Raw genomic sequence first — 24,670 nt, 5'->3', positions numbered from 1 at the left:
TGTAACACCAGTCTAGTCATTTAGAAAACATTATCAGATAAATCCAGTTGAAGAACATGCTATAAAACACCTGGCCAGAGTTCCTTAAGACTGTCAAGGTCATAGGAAACAAGGAAAGACTGAGCAACTGTCATAGACCAGAAGAGACTAAGGAGACATGATGATTAAATGTAATATGGTAGCCTGGATTGGGTCCTGGAACAGAAAAGGGACATTAGCAGAAAAACTATGACGTCCAAATTAAATCTGGATTTTATTTAACAGCAATGTACCAACGCTGGTTTCTTAGTTTTGTCAAAGGTATAATGGTTATGTAAGATGTAAACATTAGGGGAAACTGAGTAAGAGGTAGATGGTTATATTATCTTAACAGCTTCTTAGAAAATCTAAAATTATTCAAAACAAAAAAGTTTATTTAAAAAAAAATCTGCTCAAGGTTACATACTTATAAACTCACTCATTACCTTGCTGACCATGTCCTACAATTCTACTCTTTCTTCAGTCCACTCTAGTCATACTGGCCTCCTTGTTATTTCTCAAACATACCCATCATGCAGTCACTTCAGGCCCTTTGTTCCTTGCATCATTTCCTCTGCTTGGAATGATCTTTCAGATATTCAAATGGCTCATACCCTGACTTCCTTCAAGTCACCATCAAATGTAACATTATTATTATTTTTTTTTAAAGACTCATGGATGTTTCCTTTTTTTAATTAATTTATTTATTTTTGGCTGTGTTGGGTCTTCGTTTCTGTGCGAGGGCTTTCTCTAGTTGCGGCAAGCGGGGGCCACTCTTCATCGCGGTGCGTGGGCCTCTCACTATCGCGGCCTCTTTTGTTGCGGAGCACAGGCTCCAGACACGCAGGCTCAGTAGTTGTGGTGCACGGGCTTAGTTGCTCCGCGGCATGTGGGATCTTCCCAGACCAGGGCTCGAACCCGTGTGCCCTGCATTGGCAGGCAGATTCCCAACCACTGTGCCACCAGGGAAGCCCAAATGTAACATTATTAAAGGGGATTTTTCTTACCCACTTTGTAAGAAAAAAAACAGCTCCTTACCATTCTTCTTATTACTTATTTGTGAATATATTGTCTGTCCACAGGGGCACAGTCAGTTTTGTTCACTGCTTTTGTTTCCATTACCTAGAACAGTACCTAAAAACAGGTTTTAAAAATCCTTCATGGGTATCTGCATCTTAACAAGAACAAAACCTTAAATCAAAGGAACAAACCTCTTGTGCTGTAATTTTAGATATCATTATTAACCAGTAGAAGTATTTAAAAATAGAACAGCCTTCAAACCACCCCTTGAAAGCATGCATAGATTGTTGCTTACTTCATCTGGTCCTAAGGCCCACACTATTCTTTAGTACACAGGAAGTGGTTAAAGGTTATCCACTATTCTTGTGTTACAATGAAAATTGAGGGAAGAAATGTAGAGAGACATTTAAATTAATATGATCAGAGTCAAAGCAGGAAATTAAAGCTGTTTTTCTGAATATGTACATTATGCAGAGGATACCCTGAAATAAGTAACTTTGGAACAGTGATATTTTAAAATATGAAGGGCTCATATCTAAAACTAATTTCTCAGATTTGATAGGAGTATGTTATTCAGACAATAATGGTGCCAAATTATATTATATTCTTAAATTTCTTTAATTTATTAAAATTAAATCTTTAATGTCAGATTTTAACTTGGATGACAAAAGCCTAAAAGCTAGTTTTAGTTCAGACGGTCATATTAAAATCTACCTGTTTCTAACGCATATTGTACAGCATGTGGCATGGTATCTCATCTGCACCTACAGCTAAGCATCACAAACTCAAAGTGTTCTTGCATCAGCAAGCCAACTGCTTCCACTATATCACATTCCCACTCTCTGCCAAACTGTTTACGCATCAGGCAAAATGCTAAAAATGAACTAAAATGGGTTCTCAGAAACAATTAAGGTTTACAGTTAAGGTCCAATTACAATTGTCTTTATTACAATTAAGGTCCAAGATACAGTACAGCTCAGGTGAACTCAAAGGTATCAAGATAACTGGAATTACTAACAAATCTGTGCCAGCCCACATATTCCAAGTTATTAAAATGAGTGAAAAGCTTGATTAACCATTTATTCAACTAATATTTACTAAGCGCCTGCAAAACATCATAGAATGATCCCTTTTTTGTGCTGTGGAGCATAGAAAAATATATAACCCAGTGGTTAAGAATCCACCTGCCAATGCAGGCAACACGGGTTCGATCCCTGGTCCGGGAAGATCCCACATGCCATGGAGGCAACTAAGCCCGTGCGCCACAACTACTGAGCCCATGAGCCACAATTACTGAAGCCCGCGCGCCTAGAGCCCGCACTCGGCAACAAGAGAAGCCACCGCAATGAGAAGCCCATGCACCACAACGAAGGGTAGCCCCCACTCGCCACAACTAGAGTAAGCCCGACCGCAGCAAGGAAGACCCAACGCAGCCAAAAATAAAGAAAATAAATTTTTAAAAAAAGTAGATTACAGTCCATTAAAATAATTAAAACTTCATTCCATTTTACAAGTCTTTCTTATACAGTACTTCACTTGTAGAGGCTTGGCAGGTATTATCATCTCTACTTGCCAAATGAAGAAATTTGAGTTGAAAGAGGTTAAGTTCTTACAAGGAGCAAGTGGTAGGATGGTGTAGTCATAATCTACAGGAGATCAGAGGAAGTAGAAATTATTTCTAGCAAGGGTAGTAATTTTTTTCCTACTGGCTCGTATTTTTACATTTTGAACCTGATTTATAGGATTAACCTTCAACAGACTTAACTGTGCCCCAAACCCAAAAGCACAAGCATACCACTACCCTTCTCCCAAATTAGCTGCTTATTTAGAAGAATTTACCAGCTCGTACATCTTGACTAAAAGCACTGGCTTTGAATCAGGATTAAAATCTGTGTTCTGATACTTACTACCTATGTGACCTTGAACAAGTCACTTAAACTCCTGAGCTTTTTATTCTTCTGTAAAATGGTCCCACTACTTACTTTTCAGGGCAGTTGTGAGACTTAAACGGCATAATTAACATATAGTACTTATTATTATAGAGCTACAGCACTTAGTACTGTATGCCTGGCTTATAGTAAACGCCTAATGATAACATTATTTCATTTAGAGGGTTTCTATGGTGGTAATTGTGTGAGATTTTACTCGCTATCAACTATTAACTCATCCTTTCTCATCCACTACACTTAGTTTATTACTAGTTCAAGAAATGTTACTGAAGATCTGTTTTGTGCTCTGCCACTCCATCAACCTAACCTCTACTTCTGGACACTCCATCATAGCTTTCAGCAAAAGATGTAATCATATTGTTTTGGTTTACTGTCTGGCTTCCTACTTTATTTTTTTTTCCCACTTTTCAAATGTTTATTTCATTAAAAAAAATTTTTTTAACTTTTTATTTTATATTGGAGTATAGCCAATTAACAATGTTGTGATAGTTTCAGGTGCACAACAAAATGACTCAGCGATACATACACATGTATCCATTCTCCCCCAGACTCCCCTCCCATCCAGGCTCCCACATAACATTGTGCTACACAGTAGGTCCTTGTTGGTTATCCATTTAAAATATAGCAGTGTGTACATGTCGATTCCATACTCCCTAACTACCCCTTCTCCCCTTCCTTCCCCACTGGTAACCATAAGTTCCTTCTCTAAGTCTGTGAGTCTGTTTCTGTTTTGTAAATAAGTTCATTTGTATCATTTCTTTTTAGATTCTGCATAAAAGGGATATCATACAATATTTCTCTTTGTCTGACTTACTTCACTCAGTATGACAATCTCTAGGTCCATCCATGTTGCTGCAAATAGCATTATGTCATTCTTTTTAATGGCTGAGTAATATTCCCTTGTATATATGTACCACATCTTTATCCAACAGCTCAGGAGGCTTAATATCATCAAAACAAATAACCCAATCAAAAAATGGGCAGAAGAGCTAGACAGACATTTCTCCAAAGAAGACATACAGATAGCCAAGAGGCACATGAAAAGATGTTCAACATCGCTAATTATTAGAGAAATGCAAATCAAAACTACAAGGAGATATCACCTCATACCAGTCAGAATGGCTATCAGCAAAAAATCCACAAACAGTAAATGCTGGAGAGGGTATGGAAAAAAGGGAACCCTTTTGCACTGTTGGTGGGAATGTAAATTGGTACAGCCACTGTGGAGAACAGTATGGAGGTTCCTTAAAAAACTGAAAATAGAGGTACCATATGACACTGCAATCCCACTCCTGGGCATATATCTGGAGAAAAACGTGGTCCAAAAGGATACATGCACCCCAATGTTCATTGCAGCACTGTTTACAATAGCCAAGATATGGTGGCTTCCTGCTTTAGAATGCAAACTCAGTGAAAACATTATCTTTTTTATTCACTGCTTATCCATAGTGCCTGGTAAATAGAACTGAAATATTTGTTGACTGGCTGAATGAATGAATAGCACATGGTCTCTTCTCTTGAGAATATTAGAGACTTCTGGGGAGGATACCTTAGTTATATAATCTTTATACAAAATTAAGACAGACTTACATGTTAGATGCAATAGAAATCCAAAAGATGGCTAGGACAGTTTCCTGTAACAGGTGGGTAACAAAACATTAAAGTATGTTTTGCTTTGTTTCTTAAGTTCAGCTTGTTCTTTTCCTCAAGGTAAAAAAAAAAAAAAAAAAAATTGCCAACTAATATTTATTCAGCATTTACAATGTTCTAGGCACTATTTTTAGTGCTTCCCATTTAATAACTCATTTAATCTTCAAAACAATTCTATGAGATAGATACTATGATAGCTGAGGAAACTGAAGCACAGAAAATATAAGTAACTTGCCAAGAGTCAGATGATTCAAAATAAGGCATTTTGCTCTTAGTCACTTCAATAAGTTGTCTCTCAAAATCAATCAAAATAGTTTTTTTAATGGAAGAACACAAAAGTAGCTTTATAAGGAGATTTTTCTTCTAGAAGAAAGGAATTTATACTATAGATTAAGAACTTAGCTCCTCAGTAAAATATTAACAAGTCAAATTTTTTAAAGTATAAAAAAAATTACACACAAAGACCAACTGGGATTTATCTCAGGTGTGTAAGGCTCATTCAACATTTGAAAATCAATTAATGTAATCTATCACATCTACAAACTAAAAAAGAAAAATCACATGATCACATCAAGAGATGCAGAAAAAGCATTTAACAAAATCCAACACCCATTCATGATAAAAACTCTTGTAAACCAGGAATATAGGGGAACTTCCTTCAACTTGATAAAGAATATCTAGGAAAAACCTACACCTCTAACATCATACTTAATGGTGAGATACTCGAAGCTTTCTCATTTAGATCATGTACAAGCAAGGATGTCCCTCCCCCCACCATTTCTTTTCAACATCTTATTGGAAGTCTTTGTTAATGCAACAAGGCAAGAAAAGGAAATAAAAGGTCTACAGAATGTGAAGATATAAAAGTACCTAGCTATATAGGCCTCTCACTTTCTGAAGAATGGTAAGTTCTTACCCAATGCTATTTTCACACTATAATAATTCTGCAATTCACAATTTCCATATTATTCTTTTATCTCAATATAGTCTCTAAAGAGGAATGCCTGATTTAAAATATTATGCCAATGGAATTTTTAGTACATACTCACAGTACTCAACGAGAGAATAAAGAATTTTAAATGTCATTTACCTTGCTTTTTAAAATTCTACTATCATTGAACTCACAAGGGAGTTTATCTTGGCTATATATATAACACAACTCCCACAGTAAAGGGGATTTCTGGCTCTACCAGTAAGTCTTTTGTCTTATGGAGAATTTCCACATGCTTATTGCCAACCATAATTTGTCCTATTTTATATTTCCTTCACTCTTGGTAAGAGAGACAGCACTCCAGGAACTGCCCCTACTCTATCATAATTTTTCCCTCTCTCAATAGGTTATCCTATCAGCATATAAACATGTTATGATAGCTCCAATATATTTTTTTAAAGGCTGTTATTCCCTCACTTAACTGTTCTCCTACACAACTAAATTCCATGAAAGAACTGTCTCTACTTACTGTCTTTAATTCCTTTCTTCCCATTTTCTCTTGAACCAACTGTTCACTAAAATTGTTTTTGACAAGGTCACCAATGACCAATCCAGTGATAATTTCTCAAATCTTATTTTATTTGACCCATTGGTAGCATTTGACATAATCTCTCCCCTCCTTCTTGATATAATTTCTAGGCCACCTCTCTCTCTCTTGGTTTCTCTAAATAAATAGTGATGTCCTCCTCAGTCTTGTTTTCTGGTTCATCCTCTGTTTCTGACTTCTAAACTTTGAGGTACCCCAGGGGTCAGTCCTTGAACCTCTACTATTGTCTATATTTATTCCCTAGATGATCTTACGTCATCTCGTGGCTTTCAATACCACTATTTCCTTATGATCCCCTAATATTTATTTCTAGCCCAAACTTCTCATCTGAACCCCAGGCCTCCATTTCCTCTTGCTTACTCAATAACTCAACTTGGAAGTCTGATAGATGTTCTGAACTTAATATGACTAAAGCCAGATTCCTGACTCCCAGTTCCCAAACCCGATCCTCCCACCATCTTCCCAATTCCAGCAAATGGCAATTCCATTTATTGATAAAAGCCTTCAAGTCACCTTTGACTCCTCTTTCTCAGTCCTACATCAGCAGATCCAGGTGACTTTTTCTTCAAAATATATCCAGATTGTGACCACTTCTCACCATCACCACAGCTACCACCCTAGTCCATCTTCTGTGATAGCTGAATAGCTGGAATCTGCCTCCACACAAACTTACAGTCTATTTCCCACACTGTAACCAAATAGATCAAACTCCAAACCAAAGTCAAACTCCAGTGAAATGATGAATTCAGGCAAGAATGATTAATGGATATCTGAGTCAATAGATGAAATGGTGGCACTGTGGTTATGTAAGTGAATATGCTTATTTTTTAAGTATGAAGTACTGTAATTTTCAAATGGCTCAGCAAAAATAGATAGATAGCTAGACAGACAGACAGACAGACAAAACAATTAAGACAAAAGGTTAAGAGCTGCTGAAACCAGAGGGTGGGCAAATGGATACTCATTTTACTATTCTTTCAACTGTTTTGAATGTTTGGAAAATTTCATAATAAAAAGTTGGGAAGAAAAATGTTTTAGGTCAAATTATGTCTCACTCAAAACCCAATGGCTTCCCATTACATTCAAAGTAAAGCCAAAGTTCTCACAATGGTCTACAATGCCCTGAATAATCTGTGTCTGTTCCTCACTACCAACTCTTAGCCCTAACTCTCCCCACTACTCACTCCTTTACAACACACTGGCACCTGTTTCTCAAATATACCAGGCACTTCTCCTCTATCTGAAAGAAGTATAACCTTACTCCATGAGACACAAATCTACCTTAACCCTATATTACGCCGCAGTCTCTTTCCCAATCCTTCGTGCTTTCTAGGACCCTTACTTTCCTTTATTTTTCTCCATAAACTCATCCTACCTTATATATTATATATGTTTGTTTTTGTTCACTGTCTGTTCCCCCAAAGTAGTGCTCTTCATGAAGGCCAGGACTTAATCTGTTCACTGCTATATTCCTAGTACAAAGGACAATATCTGGCACAGAGTAGTAAAATAACTAATATTTGTTACCTGAAGGAAGAAAGGAATAACAAAAAAGTTTTGGGGCAGCATAAATTGTTTTTTGATTATTAATTTAAATGAATATCCATGAAGAGAACTCTATTACAAAATTTAAAATGAAAAACTGGAGATAGAGGAACCCACATATTTTTCCTGAGAAATAAATCTATTATCTTCATCCTTATGCTTTTCATGCATTAGCAGTTCTCATGATGAAAAATAAAAATTCTCAGAGTTAGGTTCACAAATTGAAATTCATTCCAAAACATTCTTGGTCATTTCATGTATAAAAGATCACTTTTATACAAAAAAAGCTACAGCTTAGAAAACTAGAGGAAACATTGATGATCCGGAAAAAGGAAATTTGAAAATAACAAACTAATTTGGATTATTTTAGTGTAAAATAACCAACTGACACTGAATTATAGAGTAAGTATATTTAATTCAGTTATAGAAAACTATAACAATGGCTTCCTATGGGAACTGAATTAGAGGCTGAATGACAGAGGTGAGAGAAAGACATACTTTATACTGTATACCCACTTGTATCTTTTTGTTTGTTTGTTTTTTAAGTTTTTTTTTTTATTGAATTTGTTACAGTATTGCTTCCGTTTTATGTTTTGGTTTTTTGGCCACAAGGCATGTGGGATCTTAGTTCCCTGACCAGGGATTGAACCTGTGCTCCCTGCATTGGAAGGCGAAGTCTTAACCAATGAACTGCCAGGGAAGTCCCCCCACTTGTATCTTTTGAATTTGTATCATGTGCAATATTAAAAATAATTTTTAAAAATAGTTTATGTAAACTTCAACTTCTGGCATGAGACTACGTATTTAGACTAACTCTTTCACTGAAAATAATTTAAAATGCTATTTAAAAATCTTCTTTAACATATCCATGAGTTAGCAAAAATCATGCAATACTCACCAAAAAACCAAGTGAAGGCAGGGACCCCCCAGAGACGTAAGATGAACACTGAAGCTAGCTTTTGTCTTGAGGACATTTGCTAACTGGTGACCTAAGCTTTGATTTTCAGAGCTTAGATTGATTTGGAGGTCAAGAGACAAAGCCCAGAGTATTCCCAAACAGGGAATCTAATAAATGATACCCTCATAAAGCAGGGACTTCCCAAACCACCCATCTCAGAGTAAAGGTAAACTGGAAATGCCACCCTCCCAACTTCAAATGCTAGAAGAAAACCTGTTTTAAATCACAGCATTGAGTGGAGATGGAAAAAAAAATCGTGTGAATTCAAAACCTCAATGTGGCTCACACAAAGGATTGCAACCCATATCATACTATCTGTAAAGTCCAAGAAAATTTATGTTAATAATTTACTTGAAAGTTATCTGGTAATACCCTTAGGGCACCCAACAGAAGAAAACTCAAAATCCTGTCTGAATGAATCCAAGCCTCATTCTAGGCCTCAAATCATTTTCCACATAAAGTTTCAAGGAAAATTATAGCTCATAGTCAAAAGTACAAAGCACACAAGGAAAGAAGTCACCATGAGCAACAGTCAGTAGAAACAAAAGATAACAGAACTTCAAAATCAGATATGTGAACTACCGTGTCAGGCCAAAAAATCGTTCTGTTTAGTATGTTTTTAAAAATAAAAGACCTGAAAAATCTAAGTAAAAAAAGAATATACAAATCAATTTTCACTGCAAAGTAAAGGAGCTGTTACAGTGGAGGATTACTGGACTGAATGTCAATATTATGACATAGCATGAGTTTGTTTCATGTTTGGTAATTGCAATCATTGTTGCTTTTGTTGTGGTCATCCATTTACAATGCTTGGTGTCAGTCTATTGATCTCTTGTAAAAATAAAATACAGTGTGTGTGGAAAAAAAAAAAAAAAGAAAGGGAGTAAACCTTGATTTCAATACTGACCACATCACAGTCAATGTGCTAAGTGATGATGATGACTTAAGTATAGAAAAATAATTTAGAAAATGTAGTGATAAATGTACGTACCAGGTGTGCACTAAGAAAGGACTCTGATGGGTGTGGTCATACCTGACCAGGGGAGAGGGAAGCACTTGGCCTGTTTGATTTTTTTTTTCCAATTTTATTGACAAATAATTAAGATATAACATTGTATTAGTTTAAGGTGTACAACTTAATGATTTAATAAATGTATATGTTGTGAAATGATTACCACAGTAAATTTAATTAACATCCATCAAAAAAATAATTAAAAAAAAAAAAGACCTGAAAAATCTAAGTAAAAAAACCAAGCAGATCCAAAAGAAATCAAACCAAACATCTAGAAATTAAGAATATAAACTCAGGGCTTCCCTGGTGATGCAGTGGTTAAGAATCCGCCTGCCAATGCAGGGGACACGGGTTCAAACCCTGGTCCGGGAAGATCCCACATGCCACGGAGCAACCAAGCCCGTGTGCCACAACTACCGAGCCTGTGCTCTAGAGCCCGCGAGCCACAACTACTGAGCCTGTGCGCCTAGAGCCCGTGCTGCACAACAAGAGAAGCCACCGCAGTGAGAAGCCCGCGCACCACAACAAAGAGTAGCCCCCGCTCGCCGCAACTGGAGAAAAGACCGCATACAGCAACAAAGAACCAATGCAGCCAAAAATAAATAAATAAAATAAATTAAAAAAAAAAAAAAAATATATATATATATATATAAACTCAATGGCTCAGACTAAGAGGGGAATAAATCCAATTAAAATGAATACTAGTAAATTGGAATATAAATATGAAAAAAAATTCTCCATAATGCAACACAGAGAAGCAAGAGATGAAAAATGTAAGAGAGCTCCTAGCCACAGCAATCAGACAAGAAATAAAAGGAATCCAAATTGGAACAAAAGAAGTAAAACTGTCACTGTTTGCAGACAGCTTGATACTATATATAGAAAATCCTAAAGCCACCACCAAAATACTATTAAAATAAATGAATTCAGTAAAGTTGCAGGATACAATATTAATATACAGAAATCTGTTGCATTTCTATACACTAATAACAAAGTATCAGAAAGAGAAATTAAGAAAACAGTCCCATTTACAATTGCATCAAAAAGAATAAAATACCTAAGAATAAATCTGACCAAGGAGGTAAAAGACCTGTAGTCTGAAAACTAATAAGACATTGATGAAAGAAACTGAAGACAACACTAACAAATGGAAAGACACGCTGTGCTCATGGACTGGAAGAATTAATATTGTTAAAATCACCATACTACCCAAGGTAATCTACAGAGTCAATGCAATCCCTGCCAAATACCAAGGGCATTTTTCACAGAGTTAGAACAAAGAATCCTAATATTTGTATGGAAACGCAAAAGACCCTGAATAGCCAAAGCAGTCTTGAGAAAGCAGGAAAAACTGGAGGCATCATGCTTCTTGATTTCAAACTATACTACAAAACAGTATGGTACTGGCATAAAAACAGACACATAGATCAATGGGACAGAACAGAGAGCCCAGAAATAAACCCACACTTATATGGTTAGTTAATGTATTACAGAAAAGGTAAGAATATACAATGGGGAAAACACAGCCTCTTCAATAAATGGTGTTGGGAAAACTGGACAGCTAAATGCAAAAGAATCAAAGCAGACAACTTTCTCATATCATATACAAAAACAAACTCAAATATGGATTAAAGACATAAATGTAAGACCTGAAACCAAAAAACTCCCAGAAGAAAACATAGGCAGTACACTCTTTGACATTGGTCTCAACAATATTTTTTTTGAATCTGTCTCATCAGGCAAGGGAAGCAAAAGCAAAAATAAATAAATGAGATGACATCAAACTAAAAAGTTTTTGCACAGTGAAGGACACTATCAACAAAATGAAAAGGCAGCCTACTGAATGAGGGAAGATATTTGCAAATGATATATTCAATAAGGGGTTAATACCCAAAATACAAAGAACTCATACAACTCAACATCAAAAAAGCAAACAACCTGATTAGACAAGGGGCAGAAGACCTGTTTCCAAAGATGACATACTGTTGGCCAAAAGGCACATGGAGAGATGCTCAACATCACTAATCATCAAGGAAATGCAAATCAAAACCACAAAGAGATACCACCTCACATCAGTCAGAATAGCTATCATCAGAAAGCCCACAAATAACAAGGGTTAGTGAGGATGTGGAGAAAAGGGAATCTTCTTGCACTGTTTGAAGTTGTAAAATGGTTACAGCCACTATGGAAAACAGTATGGTGGTTCCTCAAAAAATTAAAAATAGAACTACCACAAGATCCAGCAATTTCACTTCTGAGTATTTACCTAAAGAAAACAAAAACTAATTCAAAAATATATATATGCACATCAGTGTTCACTGCAGCATTATTTACAATAACCAAGACATGGAAGCAACCTAAGTGTCCACTGATGATAGATGAAGGCATAAAGAAGATGGAATATTACTCAGCCATAAAAAATGAAATCTTGCCATTTGTGACAACATGGATGGATCTAGAGGGTATTATGCTAGGTGAAGTAAGTTAGACACAGAAAGACAAATACCATATGATCTCACTTATATATGGAATCTAAAAAACAAAATAAACAAAGCAAAATGAAAACAGACTCGTAGATACAGAGAAGAAATGGGTAGTTGCCAGAGGGGTGGCAGGTTGGCGGGGGGGAATTAGATGAATGGGGTTAAGAAGTACAAACCTGGGGACTTCCCTGGTGGTCCAGCGGTTAAGAATCTGCCTTCCAATGCAGGGGATGCAGGTTTGGTCAGGGAACTAAGATCCCACATGCCGTGGGGCAACTAAGCCTGCGTGCTCTAGGGCCCGGGCACCACAACTACTGAGCCTGTGCGCTCTGCAGCCCATGCGCCACAACTAGAGAGAAGCCCGCATGATGCAATGAAAAGCCCGCATGCCTCAACGAAAGATCCTGCATGCCGCAATGAAGATCCCACATGCCGCAACTAAGACCTGACGCAGCCAAATAAATAAATAAGTAAAAATCAAAAAAAAAAAAAAAAAAGGACACACCCGTAGTTATAAAATAAATAAGCCATGGGGATGTAATATGCAGTATAAGGAATATGGTCAATAATATTGTGATAACTTTGTATGGGGACAGATGGGTACTAGATTTATTGTTGTGATCCTTTCAAAATGCATGCAAACGTCAAATCACTATGTGGTAGGCCTGAAAGTAACATAATATTGTACATCAACTATATTTCAATTTAAAAAAAGTAAGAGAGTTAAGAGACATGGAAGATAGAAAGAGCAGGTCTAACATTTAATCACACTTCCAAAGGGAGAGAGGAAACAATGAGGAAGAGGCAATATTTGAAGATATAAAGACGGAGTATTGGTTAGGTATATATATGATTACTTTCATAAGAAACTGCTTCATCTTTTTTTTCAAAATGGTTATTTCTGTCTTTTTGACATCTTTCCATCATTCTTTGAGCATCTTCTTATTTTCAGGCACAACATATTCTAGGATCGACTTTTATATCCTTTCCCCAGCTTGGAATCAGCAACTCTTACAGATAACTCTGGTTCCTTTTAGTGGGTAATAGTATTCAGAAACTCATATTTGGGCACTAGTTGTGCTCACTGATATTGGATATAATTACCTCCAGGCCTTCTCAGTAGACAGAGCTAGAGAATATATGTATGAAAAAATATATATGTGTATGTATATCTGTGTGCACACGAACACACACATATACACATTTCATCTCTATTTCTATATATATGTCCACAGATACAGAAAACCATGTGTTCACACTGATAATCTCTAATTCCAACTTAACACTACAAAGCCCATTCTAGGTTTCTTCCTTTCCATATGTCTAACTCTCTATTCCGACAGTAAGAAACTTGGTTCCTATTATCCTTAATATATTTACCTCCTATTATCTTTAATATATCCTTGATATGAACAATCCTCTTGTACGTAGTCAATTCCCCATTACCGTTATCCCACCCCCACCTTGCTCCAGTGCTTGGTCTCCTCATCCTGCTTGGACACCAATGCCCCTCACTGGTCAAAGGTGCCTCCACTCTCTGCAAATACTCTCCTAACCCTAGGTTAGTCTCTAACACTCATAGTGTGATGACACTATTACCTTCCTGCATGGAATCCCTCTTCACTCTTTTTAGGCTCTTATATCCCCCACCATACCATCCACCAACGGCCCTCTCCCCTGCTTATGGACACCCTCCTTACCTCACTTGGGCTCCAACAATCAATGCCAGGATGCCCTTTTATGTGGATACCCACTTCACCTGATTCAAGTTCTGACAACCTGTGCCAAGAGGCCTCTGACGTGGACACCTTCCTCATGCTGTTTGGGCTTTGACATTCCACAATGGGACAGAGCTACTGCTTCCATGACCTCACGCAAACATGTTTCTCTCCCTATTCTAGGACACCCTCCCACATAGATGCTCTCCTTACTCCACTTGGATCACCTCTCTACATAGATTTCCCCCCGCCAATGCAGATACCCTCAAAACCTGACATCACATTGCTCCTCTACATGGATACTCTCCTCACCTCACTTAGGCTCCAACAACCTGTGTTAGAAATCACACAGAATATGTTCTCAGACCACGGTGAACTTAAGCTAAAAATCAATATTTAAGAGATAACTAGAAAGTCACCATTTGTTTGAAAATTATATAATTTGCTTCCATATGATCCATGGGTCAAAATGTAATCACAGTGGAAAACAGAGAATATTTTGAACTAATGATAATGAAAACACCATATGTCAAAATTTGTGGGACACAGTTAAAGCCACACTTAGAAGAAATTTATAAAATGGATATATTAGAAAGAAAAAAAAGCATAAAAAATCAATGTTCTAAGCATTTATCTCAGGAAATAAGATAAAGAACAGAATATTGAACAAAAAAGGAAGAAGGAAGAAAATAATGAGAAGAAATTAATGAATGAAAAAAATAAACATACAACAACAAAGATCAACTAAGCTAATGAAAAGTCTAGTTTAAAAAAAGACTAATAAAATTTATCAACCCTGGTGTGGCAAAAAGAAAGAAAGCATAAATTACTGATAACAGGAATGAAAAATGGTATAGAGTTATAAATCATACAGGTTAACAAATAACCAAAAGGATTTTAAGAAAAACCGGTGCTAATAAGTTTTAAAATTTAGATAAAGTAAATAAACTCTTAGAAAAATACAACCTATCAAAACTCTGTAAGAAGAAATAGAACAGAAATTCTGAATAGACCTTCATCTATTAAAGAATTTGAATTCATAATTTAAAACTTTCCCATGAAAAATTCCAGTCCAGGTGGCTTCAACAATTAAATCTAACATTTAGGAAAAAACAACACCAATCTTACACAAACTATTCTAGAGAATAGAAAAAGAGGAAATAAATCCCAATTCTCTTTATAAAGGGACAACTTAGATACCAAAAATCTAACAAAATTAGAAGACAGTAAAAGAAAAGGAAATAGTCTATTTTTGTAAAAGTACAAAAGAAAATATTAGCAAATTAAATAATATACCATAACTAAGTTAAAATTATTCCAGAAAACAATAGTAGTTTAAAATTAGAAAATCAATCTTCAGGACCTTGGTGTAGACAAAGTTTTCTTAAAAAGGACACACAAAACTCTAACCTTAAAGGTTTGACACATTTGATTATATTAAAGTTAAAAACTCTGTTAGTCAAAATAAAGGATTTTTTCCCAAAGGAATTCCTTTCTTTTTATGATTTATTTATTTATTTATTTATTTTTGGCTGTGTTGGGTCTTCGTTTCTGTGCAAGGGCTTTCTTTAGTTGCGGCAAGCGGGGGCCACTCTTCATCGCGGTGCGCGGGCCTCTCACTATCGCGGCCTCTCTTGTGGAGCACAAGCTCCAGACGCGCAGGCTCAGTAGTTGTGGCTCACGGGTCTAGTTGCTCCGCGGCATGTGGGATCTTCCCAGACCAGGGCTCGAACCCGTGTCCCCTGCATTGGCAGGCAGATTCTCAACCACTGCGCCACCAGGGAAGCCCTGTTAGTCAAAATAAAACTTTAAAAATTGTTTTCAAAAAATTTAAAACAGTGAGAAGTGAGGATATGGAGACGAATCTTTTGAGAAGTTTGGCTATAAAGGAGGAAAAAAATGTGATAATAGTAATTAGAAGAGGGCTTTTTTTTTTAAGATGGGAGAGACTAAAGTGATATCTTTGAATACTGATAATAAAGATCCAGTAAAAAAAAAAAAAAAAAAAAAAACAAGAAGCTAAAGATGCAGAAGAGACAATAGCATATGGAATTAGACCTCTCTCTAAGCAAGCAGAAAAAGATGTAACTTAGTTCACATGTGGAGAGGTCAATCTTTGACAGGACAGGAGAAGATAGATGCAGATGAGCCTGGAGAACTCCTGTCTGTGAGGAGAGGAAATTTTCATTCAATTGTTCCTATTTTCTCTATGAATTATGAGACAAGCTGCGGTAAGGAGGGAGAGGGCATCGGGAAGTCTAAGCAGACAAAAAAGTATGAAATAGAAAATATGCAGTGCGGAAGAGTGAACTTACTAGAGAAAATGAGTTAATAATTACTCAGCTGAGGTTGTTTATCATGATTTTACAGTGAGCTCACAAGCCTGGTTATGGATTTTTGTTGAGCACTGCTCAGTTGTTTGCAAGTAGTCACAGAGAAAGTGGGGGTAGGGTTTTGCTAGGCAGATGGTATACAAAGAGAGAAGGGCAAAGGACCTGATCGTATATACAAGAGCATGATTATAATGAAGAACGGTAAAATCTAGGTTGAATAAATTTGAGAGTAAAAATAAAAGGGAGGGGCTTCCCTGGTGGCGCAGTGGTTGAGAATCTGCCTGCCAATGCAGGGGACACGGGTTCGAGCCCTGGTCTGGGAAGATCCCACATGCCGCGGAGCAACTGGGCCCGTAAGCCACGATTACTGAGCCTGCAACGTCTGGAGCTTGTGCTCCGCAACGAGAGGCCGCGATAGTGAGAGGCCCGCGCACCACGATGAAGAGTAGCCCCCGCTTGCCACAACTAGAGAAAGCCCTCGCACAGAAACGAAGACCCAACACAGCCATAAATAAATAAATAAATAAATTTTAAAATAAATAAATAAATAAAAGGGAACCAATGGAATGAAGGTGTTAATGAAATCAACGAACTGTTGCAGTAGGGTGCTTGAACAAATGAATTTGGGGAATAGGAGGATGTGGCTGATGAATGGAATGTCTGAATTAACAATTTTGGAAGCGGGGCAATTTCGGGTAATTACAAGATCTTTGGACACAGGTAACACTTTGGCAGCTGAGAGGCAGAAAATGGTAAGAATTGGGGCTAAGACGATCTTTGCTCATTAGCAGTTCCTTAAACTGCTGTTTCTCATGAGAGTGCCTAGAGGAAGGTAAATCCATATGTTAAGCATAGTTAAGCAACTATATTCCTACAGAAGCAAATTCAAGGTAGATCTGTAAATATATACTAGACTAGTTAATGACATGCAACGTATAATAGTAGGCTGATACAAAAAGGGGAAATAAAGTCATCCAATTATATCTGAATTCAACTCACCTGTATGACATCTCTTTCTCATATTATAATGATTAAAAGTTGATAGTCACCCTCTCCCAGTTTGGATATATAATAATAAAAACAAACTAAGTTAGGGACTTCCCTGGAGGTCCAGTGGTTAAGAGTCTGCGCTTCCACTGCAGGGGGTGCAGGTTCGGTCCCTGGTCAGGGGACTAAGATCCCAGATGCCACGTGGTGTGGCCAAACAAAAAACAACTAAGTTATATTTGATGTATCTCAAGCACTATAAGTTTAAGTGATCATTACTATTTGTTCCTCACTATGTGGCAAAGGGTGTTTGCTGGCTAACAAGTCACTGCAAACAATGCCATTTTTTAAAAAGGGATTAATTTCCAAAATATACAAACAGCTCATACAGCTCAATATCAAAAAAACAAACAATCCAATCAAAAAATGGGCAGAAGACCTAAATAGACTTTTCTCCAAAGAAGACATACAGATGGCCAACAGGCACATGAAAAGATGTTCAACATCACTAATTATTAGAGAAAAGCAAATCAAAGCTACAATGAGGTACCACCTCACATCTGTCAAAATGGCCATCATTAAAAAGTCCACAAATAAATGCTGGAGAGGGTGTGGAGAAAAGGAACCCTCCTACACTGTTGGTGGGAAAATAAATTGGTGCACCCACTATGGAAAACAGTATGGAGGTTCCTCAAAAAATTAAAAATAAAGTTGCCATATGATCCAGCAATCCCACTCCTGGGCATATATCTGGAGAACACCATAATTCGAAAAGATACATGCACCCTAATGTTCATTACAGCACTATTTACAACAGCCAAGACAATGCGAGCAACCTAAATGTCCATGGACAGATGAATCGATAAAGATGATGTGGTATACATATGCAATGGAATATTACTCAACCATAAAAAAGAATGAAATAATGCCATTTGCAGAAACATGGATGGAGATTATCATACTAAGTGAAGTAAATCAGATAGAGAAAAACAAATATATGATATCACTTATATGTAGAATCTTAAAAAATGATACAAATGAACTTATTTACAAAACAGAAACAGACTCACAGACATAGAAAACAAACTTATGATTACCAAAGGGGAAGGTGGGGTTGGGGGAGGGATAAATTAGGAGTTTGGGATTAACAGATACACACTACTATATATAAAATAGATAAACAACAAGGACCTACTGTATAGCACAGGGAACTATATTCAATATTTTATAATAACCTATAGTGGAAAAAATCTGAAAAACATATATATATATATGAATCACTTTGCTATGCACCTGAGACTAACACAACATTGTAAATCAACTATACTTCAATTAAAAAATAATAATAATAAAAATTAAAACAGAGGCACTAGGATTTTTGGCAATGCAAATTTTATATTTACTTGCTGAACAAGTGAGAAATGTCTCAACCCGAAATTATCTTATTGTATTTCAACAATATAATTTTAATTAAAGTTTTGATTTATATAGCAAATTGAAAAGTTTCACCTCAGTTTAAACTGTCATCTTTTTTTCAAAATGGAAATATCTTGTTTTTTTATTATAAAAGTATTAATATGCTCATTTTAAAAATCATAGTAAAGGGAATTCCCTGGTGGTCCAGTGGTTAGGACTCCATGCTTTCACTGCCTAGGGTGTGGGTTCAATCCCTGGTTGGGGAACTAAGATCCCGCAAGCCAGGAGGCTTGGCCAAAAAAAAAAAAAAAAAAAAAAAGTTAAAAAAAATCATAGTAAAAATGAGAATTAAAACTCTAGCTGTTGGTGTTTTATATAAAATAATAAAATACACATAGATAAGACATACATAATGTAAAATGAAGGACATTTCTTAAAAATTTAGATGAGTATCAAAATTTATTCAGTTCTCTAAGAATTTTAATAGTTTCTCACCCTATCTCAATTGTTAACCACTTTATCTAGTTAAAGCAACATCATAGCTATGGTCTCCCTTACCTTCCCTCTAGCTATAATCAGAAAAGTAGGCATACCATTTATAAACATTAATTAATGAAGCCAAAAACATTAACCCTGCTTGCTTTCAATGAGGGCACAGGCTAATTAGTACACTTCTTGGCAGACTAACAGTTACAATTATACCAGCTTTTCCAATGGCTGAAGTTTTTTAAATACTTCCTAGTTGTAATTGATTTTTAACGTATGACATTTGGCTGTATCTGGTTACTGGCGCTACCTTTAGAATAAACTGCAAAGAAACTGTACTTCATTGTTAACTAGAGAAAACAAATCATTAGTGTAGAATGACTGATTATTCAAAATTATCCTCAAGTATTCACATAAATGTTGTCACTTTCATAGTGTAGGTTTATAACTGATCTTGCTGTTTAATAAAAGCCATTCTTTTAACTGCTTTTCTTCACTTTTTTCTTCTCCTTTATTCCATTCTACTGAGTAACAACACCATTACTTCAAATACTTAATAACACAGTTGCCAGTAGTGGTTTGATAGAATTAAATTATGTATAGTGAAAAGTAATAGATAATTAGCAACAAGATAATAAAATATCAAGGTAGCTCTTACTTGTATGTCATTACGGTGCTAAGAGATAGCTCCTCCATGGGATAGCACTGTATTAGGAACTTACAGGTAGCTACATAAGAGTTAAGGTAAACTTAACAAAATAGTAAAGGAAGGCAGTTTAATAAAATTCTTCCAGCTTTATTTCTCTAAGGAGGTCTTCAGTGGGAAGATTACTGGAGAAGTAGGCAAAAGGCCCCCAGACACCTGAACATATCATATCTGGTCCATGCTCTCTGCCTTCAACCTATCCCTCTCATGCAGCCTTTGCTCCAGTCACATGGAACTACTTACACAGTAGAGGCAGCCATAACTATGTGTTGTTGTTTTTTTTATGTTAACACACACTCATAGATGTCATTTCCTCAGCTTGAACCACCTTTCTTTTCTTCTTCACTTAGTCAACAACCCTTATTGGGCTTTAAAAAACTCATTTAAAGCATTACCTGCTTCAGGAAACTTCTTTGACTCCTTTCTTTCTACTTGTATACCTTCATAGCATCTTTTCCATTTATTACACTAGAATTATTTGCTCGTATAGTTTTCACTAGTCTGTAAGATTCTTAAGGGTAAAGACATATTGTACTCAAATTTATTTTCTATCTCAGCTCTCAGAATTGTATAGGCCTCAATAATGATTGTTGAGTGTTCTTAAATTCTCCAGTCTTTTTTTTTTTTTTTGGCCACACCGCGAGGCATGCTGGATCTTAGTTCCCCAGTTCCCCAACCAGGGATTGAACCCATGCCCCCTGCAGTGGAAGCGCAAAGTCTTAACCACTGGACTGCCAGGGAAGTCCCTGTTGAGTCTTCTTGAAATTATTTCAAACTCAAGTAAAAGTCATAATGATACGTAACAGATCTGGGTTTTATGGACTCATTATAGATCTGTGGTACTTTATCATTCCTTAATGTATATTAAAATATACAATATTTTATTTGGGAGATATTATTTGCCATCTAAATAACTGAGGAACAAAGGCCTATGTAATAGGATGCTTTACTGATTTTTACAGCAAGAGAAATATAATATACAGCTTACTCATTTTATTACTGTTTCCATTATTCATAAGTGCTCAATAAAAACTGAACAACTAATAATTAACCCTAGGCAGAAAGATGGGGTGGCAACTGTACACCTATGGATGACCATGTAAGAGTTTCAGGGTAACTTATTAAGATTTTAATTTGCATTTTGTTCTCCATTTATTTCTCCCTTCCCCATTCTAAATAGGTAACCAGGTCTTTGGGCTCCGTATTTCATGGAAGATCTTTACTGAATGGAAAATAGAAGTTACTCATGGATAATCTGCCTTCTAACTTTTATTTTTGGGAGTTTGATTTAAAGGCAAAGCTTCTGAGGGCTGTCAGGGAGACTGGGAAAGGGCCTCCCAAAGGCAATTTCCCCAGAATGGAAAAGGTTCAGTAATATCAGGCACAGCAGATACCTGAATCCTACTGCATAGCAGTGCTTCGAGGAAACAGCAAGACCACCAAGAAGAATGGCTACATGGAGCACCTTGGGAGGCTATACTCTAGGTCCTGGGGGAGCTCAAAATCAGCAGAGACTCTCATGCACAAACTTCGCCAAAAAGCAGTAATGTTGTCTTACTTTAAGGAACATATGGGCTTTTTAAATAAGAACAGCAGTTAGGATCATGATAAACTGCAGACAAGTGAGCCCATCCCACTTTGTTTTCTTTTAAAAGGCTCTTAAATTCTTGGGTGGGGAGGAGAAAGGAAGGAAAGAAAGGGAGCTTCATTCTTCTCCATGGGCTCCCATAATGACTAATATGAATCACCATCTTACCAGGTTGGGCAATTCAAAGTCAGATTTAATTTATCAGAAATAAAATAATATTACATTTTAAAAAATATGAATTTTTGGTATAAATTATCTAACTAAACATGGCAATATGAATCTGTATGTTTCTAATATACTTTAGTATACATTTTTCAATATTCATTTTTATATTATTTGTGCCTCACAGCCCCTATAGCAGAATGATTGAAATTGTTGCATTTTGAAAGTCTAAAAAGATTTTTTTTTTGGAAGCAAAACAATGATGGCTTTATGGGCAGAACTGATTATGGCTGTTAATAAAAAGTTCATCATCATAAGAAGTATAATACTGCAAGATAAATTGATAATTTAGATTAAGGGATTACAAACAAAACATCTGAAGGCGTGGGAGAAAAAAGCAATCTCATTAAGTGTTCCCTAGAAAGGCGTATACATAGAAACTGACGACATGACTACTTTCATCCCACGTGCTAGACTAAATGAATGATATTTTGCTAAAAATCAAACAAACAAAAAACCACTGAAGGAGCCCTAGCATCCTAAAATCTACCCATATATAAGGCTTAGCTGGAAAAGATAAATACAAAATTCAGGGAAGTGCTTCAGTGGGAGGGAAGGGGCAGGCACAGGATTAAGGAAGGGTATGTAGAGGACCTTCAACTTAGATTTGTAAGGCTTAGTTTTAAAAAAAATCTTTAAATATAGCAAAACATTAAATATGGGTCATGGGTTTAGTGGTGTTTGCTTTGTTAGTTTTTCAATACTAGTCTGTATTTTTGGAAATTTCAAAATCAAAATCTAGCATAAGCATGTATCCTAATTTTTTCCTGAGTATAAACTTTCTCCTCTGCAGTTTAGAATCAGGATAGTTTGATACAGAGCCTAGTGCATTACTGTGCTCAGTAAGTCCATGTTTGCACAGAAGAACTTTAAAAGGTAATTTAAAAAAAAAACCTGATTGGTTCATTATTCATGCCTTTCCAAATAAAGCAGCTTCATCCAAATGAAAAAAGAACCAATAAAAACAGAGATAACAAGAGATATTCACTAGTATAAAATGTGTAACGATTTCCACTTCAATATAGTCTGCAATTTTGAATTAAGACAGACCCATTTGCAGAGAGATTTAATTGAGTTATTCAATTACAATTTATTTAATTTTAACTATGTGAAAGACCCTGTGTTAAGTACTAAGGATACAGAAATGAATGAGAAAGGATCCCTGTTCTTCAGGAGCTCATAGTCTAAAGAATCCTGAAAAATATTAACATAAAATGTAATAGATGTTATAAAAATGTACAAGGCGATATGAGATCACTCAATGAGTACTGGAGGGAAGGCTAAATCTGTCTGAGAGAGCTGGGAAAGGTTTCAGAGATAGGATAATCTTTAAGATGGGACTTGAATAATGAGTAGAAGGTCAAGAGATAGAAAAGAAAGGAAAATGTGCTTCAGGCAGGAATGAAAATATATATATATATATTAGGTCCATATTATTCAGAGTCTCTATTTGCAAATCCACCTATGTACTCACTAAAATTTACTTGTAACCCTGAAGTTACTATTTTCTCAGTCATTTATGGACATACACAGAGCGACAAAAAATTTGAGTTGCCTCAAGCACACATTCCAAGATGAGGTCAAACAAGGCAATACTCACCACTCTGCCTTCTTGTTTCAGCTTTCATACTGTAAATAAAGTGTTCTTTTCACAGTCTATTTACTGCCACATCTGTCTCATTTTTGTGCTTTGTGTTGGTGATTTTGCTATTTAAAATGGTCCTCAAGCATAATGCTGAAGTGCTAACTAGTGTTCCTAAGCACAGGAAGGTTGTGTTGTGCCTTACGGAGAAAATACGTGTATTCGATAACCTTCATTCAGGCATGAGTTATAGTGCTGTTGGCTGTAAGTTCAATGTTAATGAATCAACAGAAACACACATAAAACGAGGTGTATCGATTGGTTGATGAAAACGTTGTGAGAGGCTCACAGGAACCTAACTCTATATTTCCCCTAGGAAATATGGCTCATTATTCACTAATTCAGTGTTTGTGGTGACTTTATAGAACATAACTACTGTGAATAATGAGAAGCAACAGTGTGTGTGTGCATTTGTGTGTATTCATTAGTTAACAAAATATTTCTTTGAATAAAATTTATTTATAGGAACCACTGACTACTCTGATTAGATACACATAGCATAGTACCTTGTCTTGAATAAGTAATGAATAATTAACTATAATAAAGATAACTGACAGCTTATTATGCATACTTACAGTCTTTAAAGACTTTAAATAGCATAGATATTATGAGGCATTTTGAAGTTTCTAGTAGGGGGCAAAAAGACCTTGCTTTGAAGATAGCTAAAATATTTGCAACCACTTAAGAGATGGAGTAGAAATTTACAGAAGCAGATGTGGCACAATTTTACTGATTTAGTTATTTCTACAAGGTATTATTGTGGATAATGGCAAAAGCAGTATCGTAAAAACTATGCATTAGAAAAATCCCAAGATTATTTTTAACAGTTTCCTCAATCAGTTAACAGAACTGAACTATTACTTTCCCAAAGTGATTCCAATGAGCAAAAAACAAGATCCCACACACAAAGTAGCTCATTATAATAAAAAAGCAGGTAATATCCTTTAACAGTCATGTTGCTATAAGGTTAATCTTTACAGAAAGGTAGAACAAGTGAGTTGTACTGTTTAATACTTTATGAAGACTTTTTTTAACATTTACATTTCATGTAATTAATTATACCAATAGCTTTGAAGCACATACTTTAAAAATTCACATTTTCTTTCATTAGAATAAAGAAAACGAAAAACTAAAATGAACCTAAAAGAACTTGGGTCATGATGTCATAAATCCTTATCTGATTGAAATGTTATATTTTAAGTTTATAATGCCACGTTTTCCACCTTTGGCAAATGGCCTGCATCTTTTAAATTATATTCAACAGTTCTACAATTAAGAGCTATATCTTACACATTTTAAATATTCATTTATAGTTTGGGAAGATAGTTTTCAGAAGCTAATGAGACTGACAATGCTAACAGATAAAAGTCTTCTGATAATTTCAAATTCTATTTAAAAA

The 24,670-nt window shown here is 35.9% G+C and overlaps 2 protein-coding genes across 6 annotated transcripts in view; one reads left to right on the top strand and one right to left on the bottom strand.

Annotated features, from left to right (window-relative positions):
* Positions 1-24,670, bottom strand: part of PPM1E (protein phosphatase, Mg2+/Mn2+ dependent 1E) — a 205,316-nt gene that overhangs the window by 62,645 nt on the left and 118,001 nt on the right. The gene's annotated exons all lie outside the window — the stretch shown is intronic.
* The window catches only part of TRIM37 (tripartite motif containing 37), a 283,770-nt gene that overhangs the window by 195,063 nt on the left and 64,037 nt on the right, over positions 1-24,670 (top strand). The window contains exon 25 of one of the 4 annotated variants that reach the window (XM_082372007.1): positions 21,000-24,667. The exons of the other annotated variants lie outside the window; for them this stretch is intronic. Within the exon in view, the coding sequence (XP_082228133.1) occupies positions 21,000-21,003 (4 nt within the window). The 3' untranslated portion in view covers positions 21,004-24,667. Of the gene's footprint in view, positions 1-20,999; positions 24,668-24,670 lie in introns of those variants that run through there. 4 annotated transcript variants of the gene reach the window in all.

This window comes from Balaenoptera borealis, assembly GCF_965194805.1.
Source record: "Balaenoptera borealis genome assembly, chromosome: 20".
NCBI classification, from domain to species: Eukaryota; Metazoa; Chordata; class Mammalia; order Artiodactyla; family Balaenopteridae; genus Balaenoptera; species Balaenoptera borealis.
The sequence above is the reverse complement of the archived record's forward strand: the minus strand, read 5'-3'. Positions and strand labels throughout refer to the sequence as shown.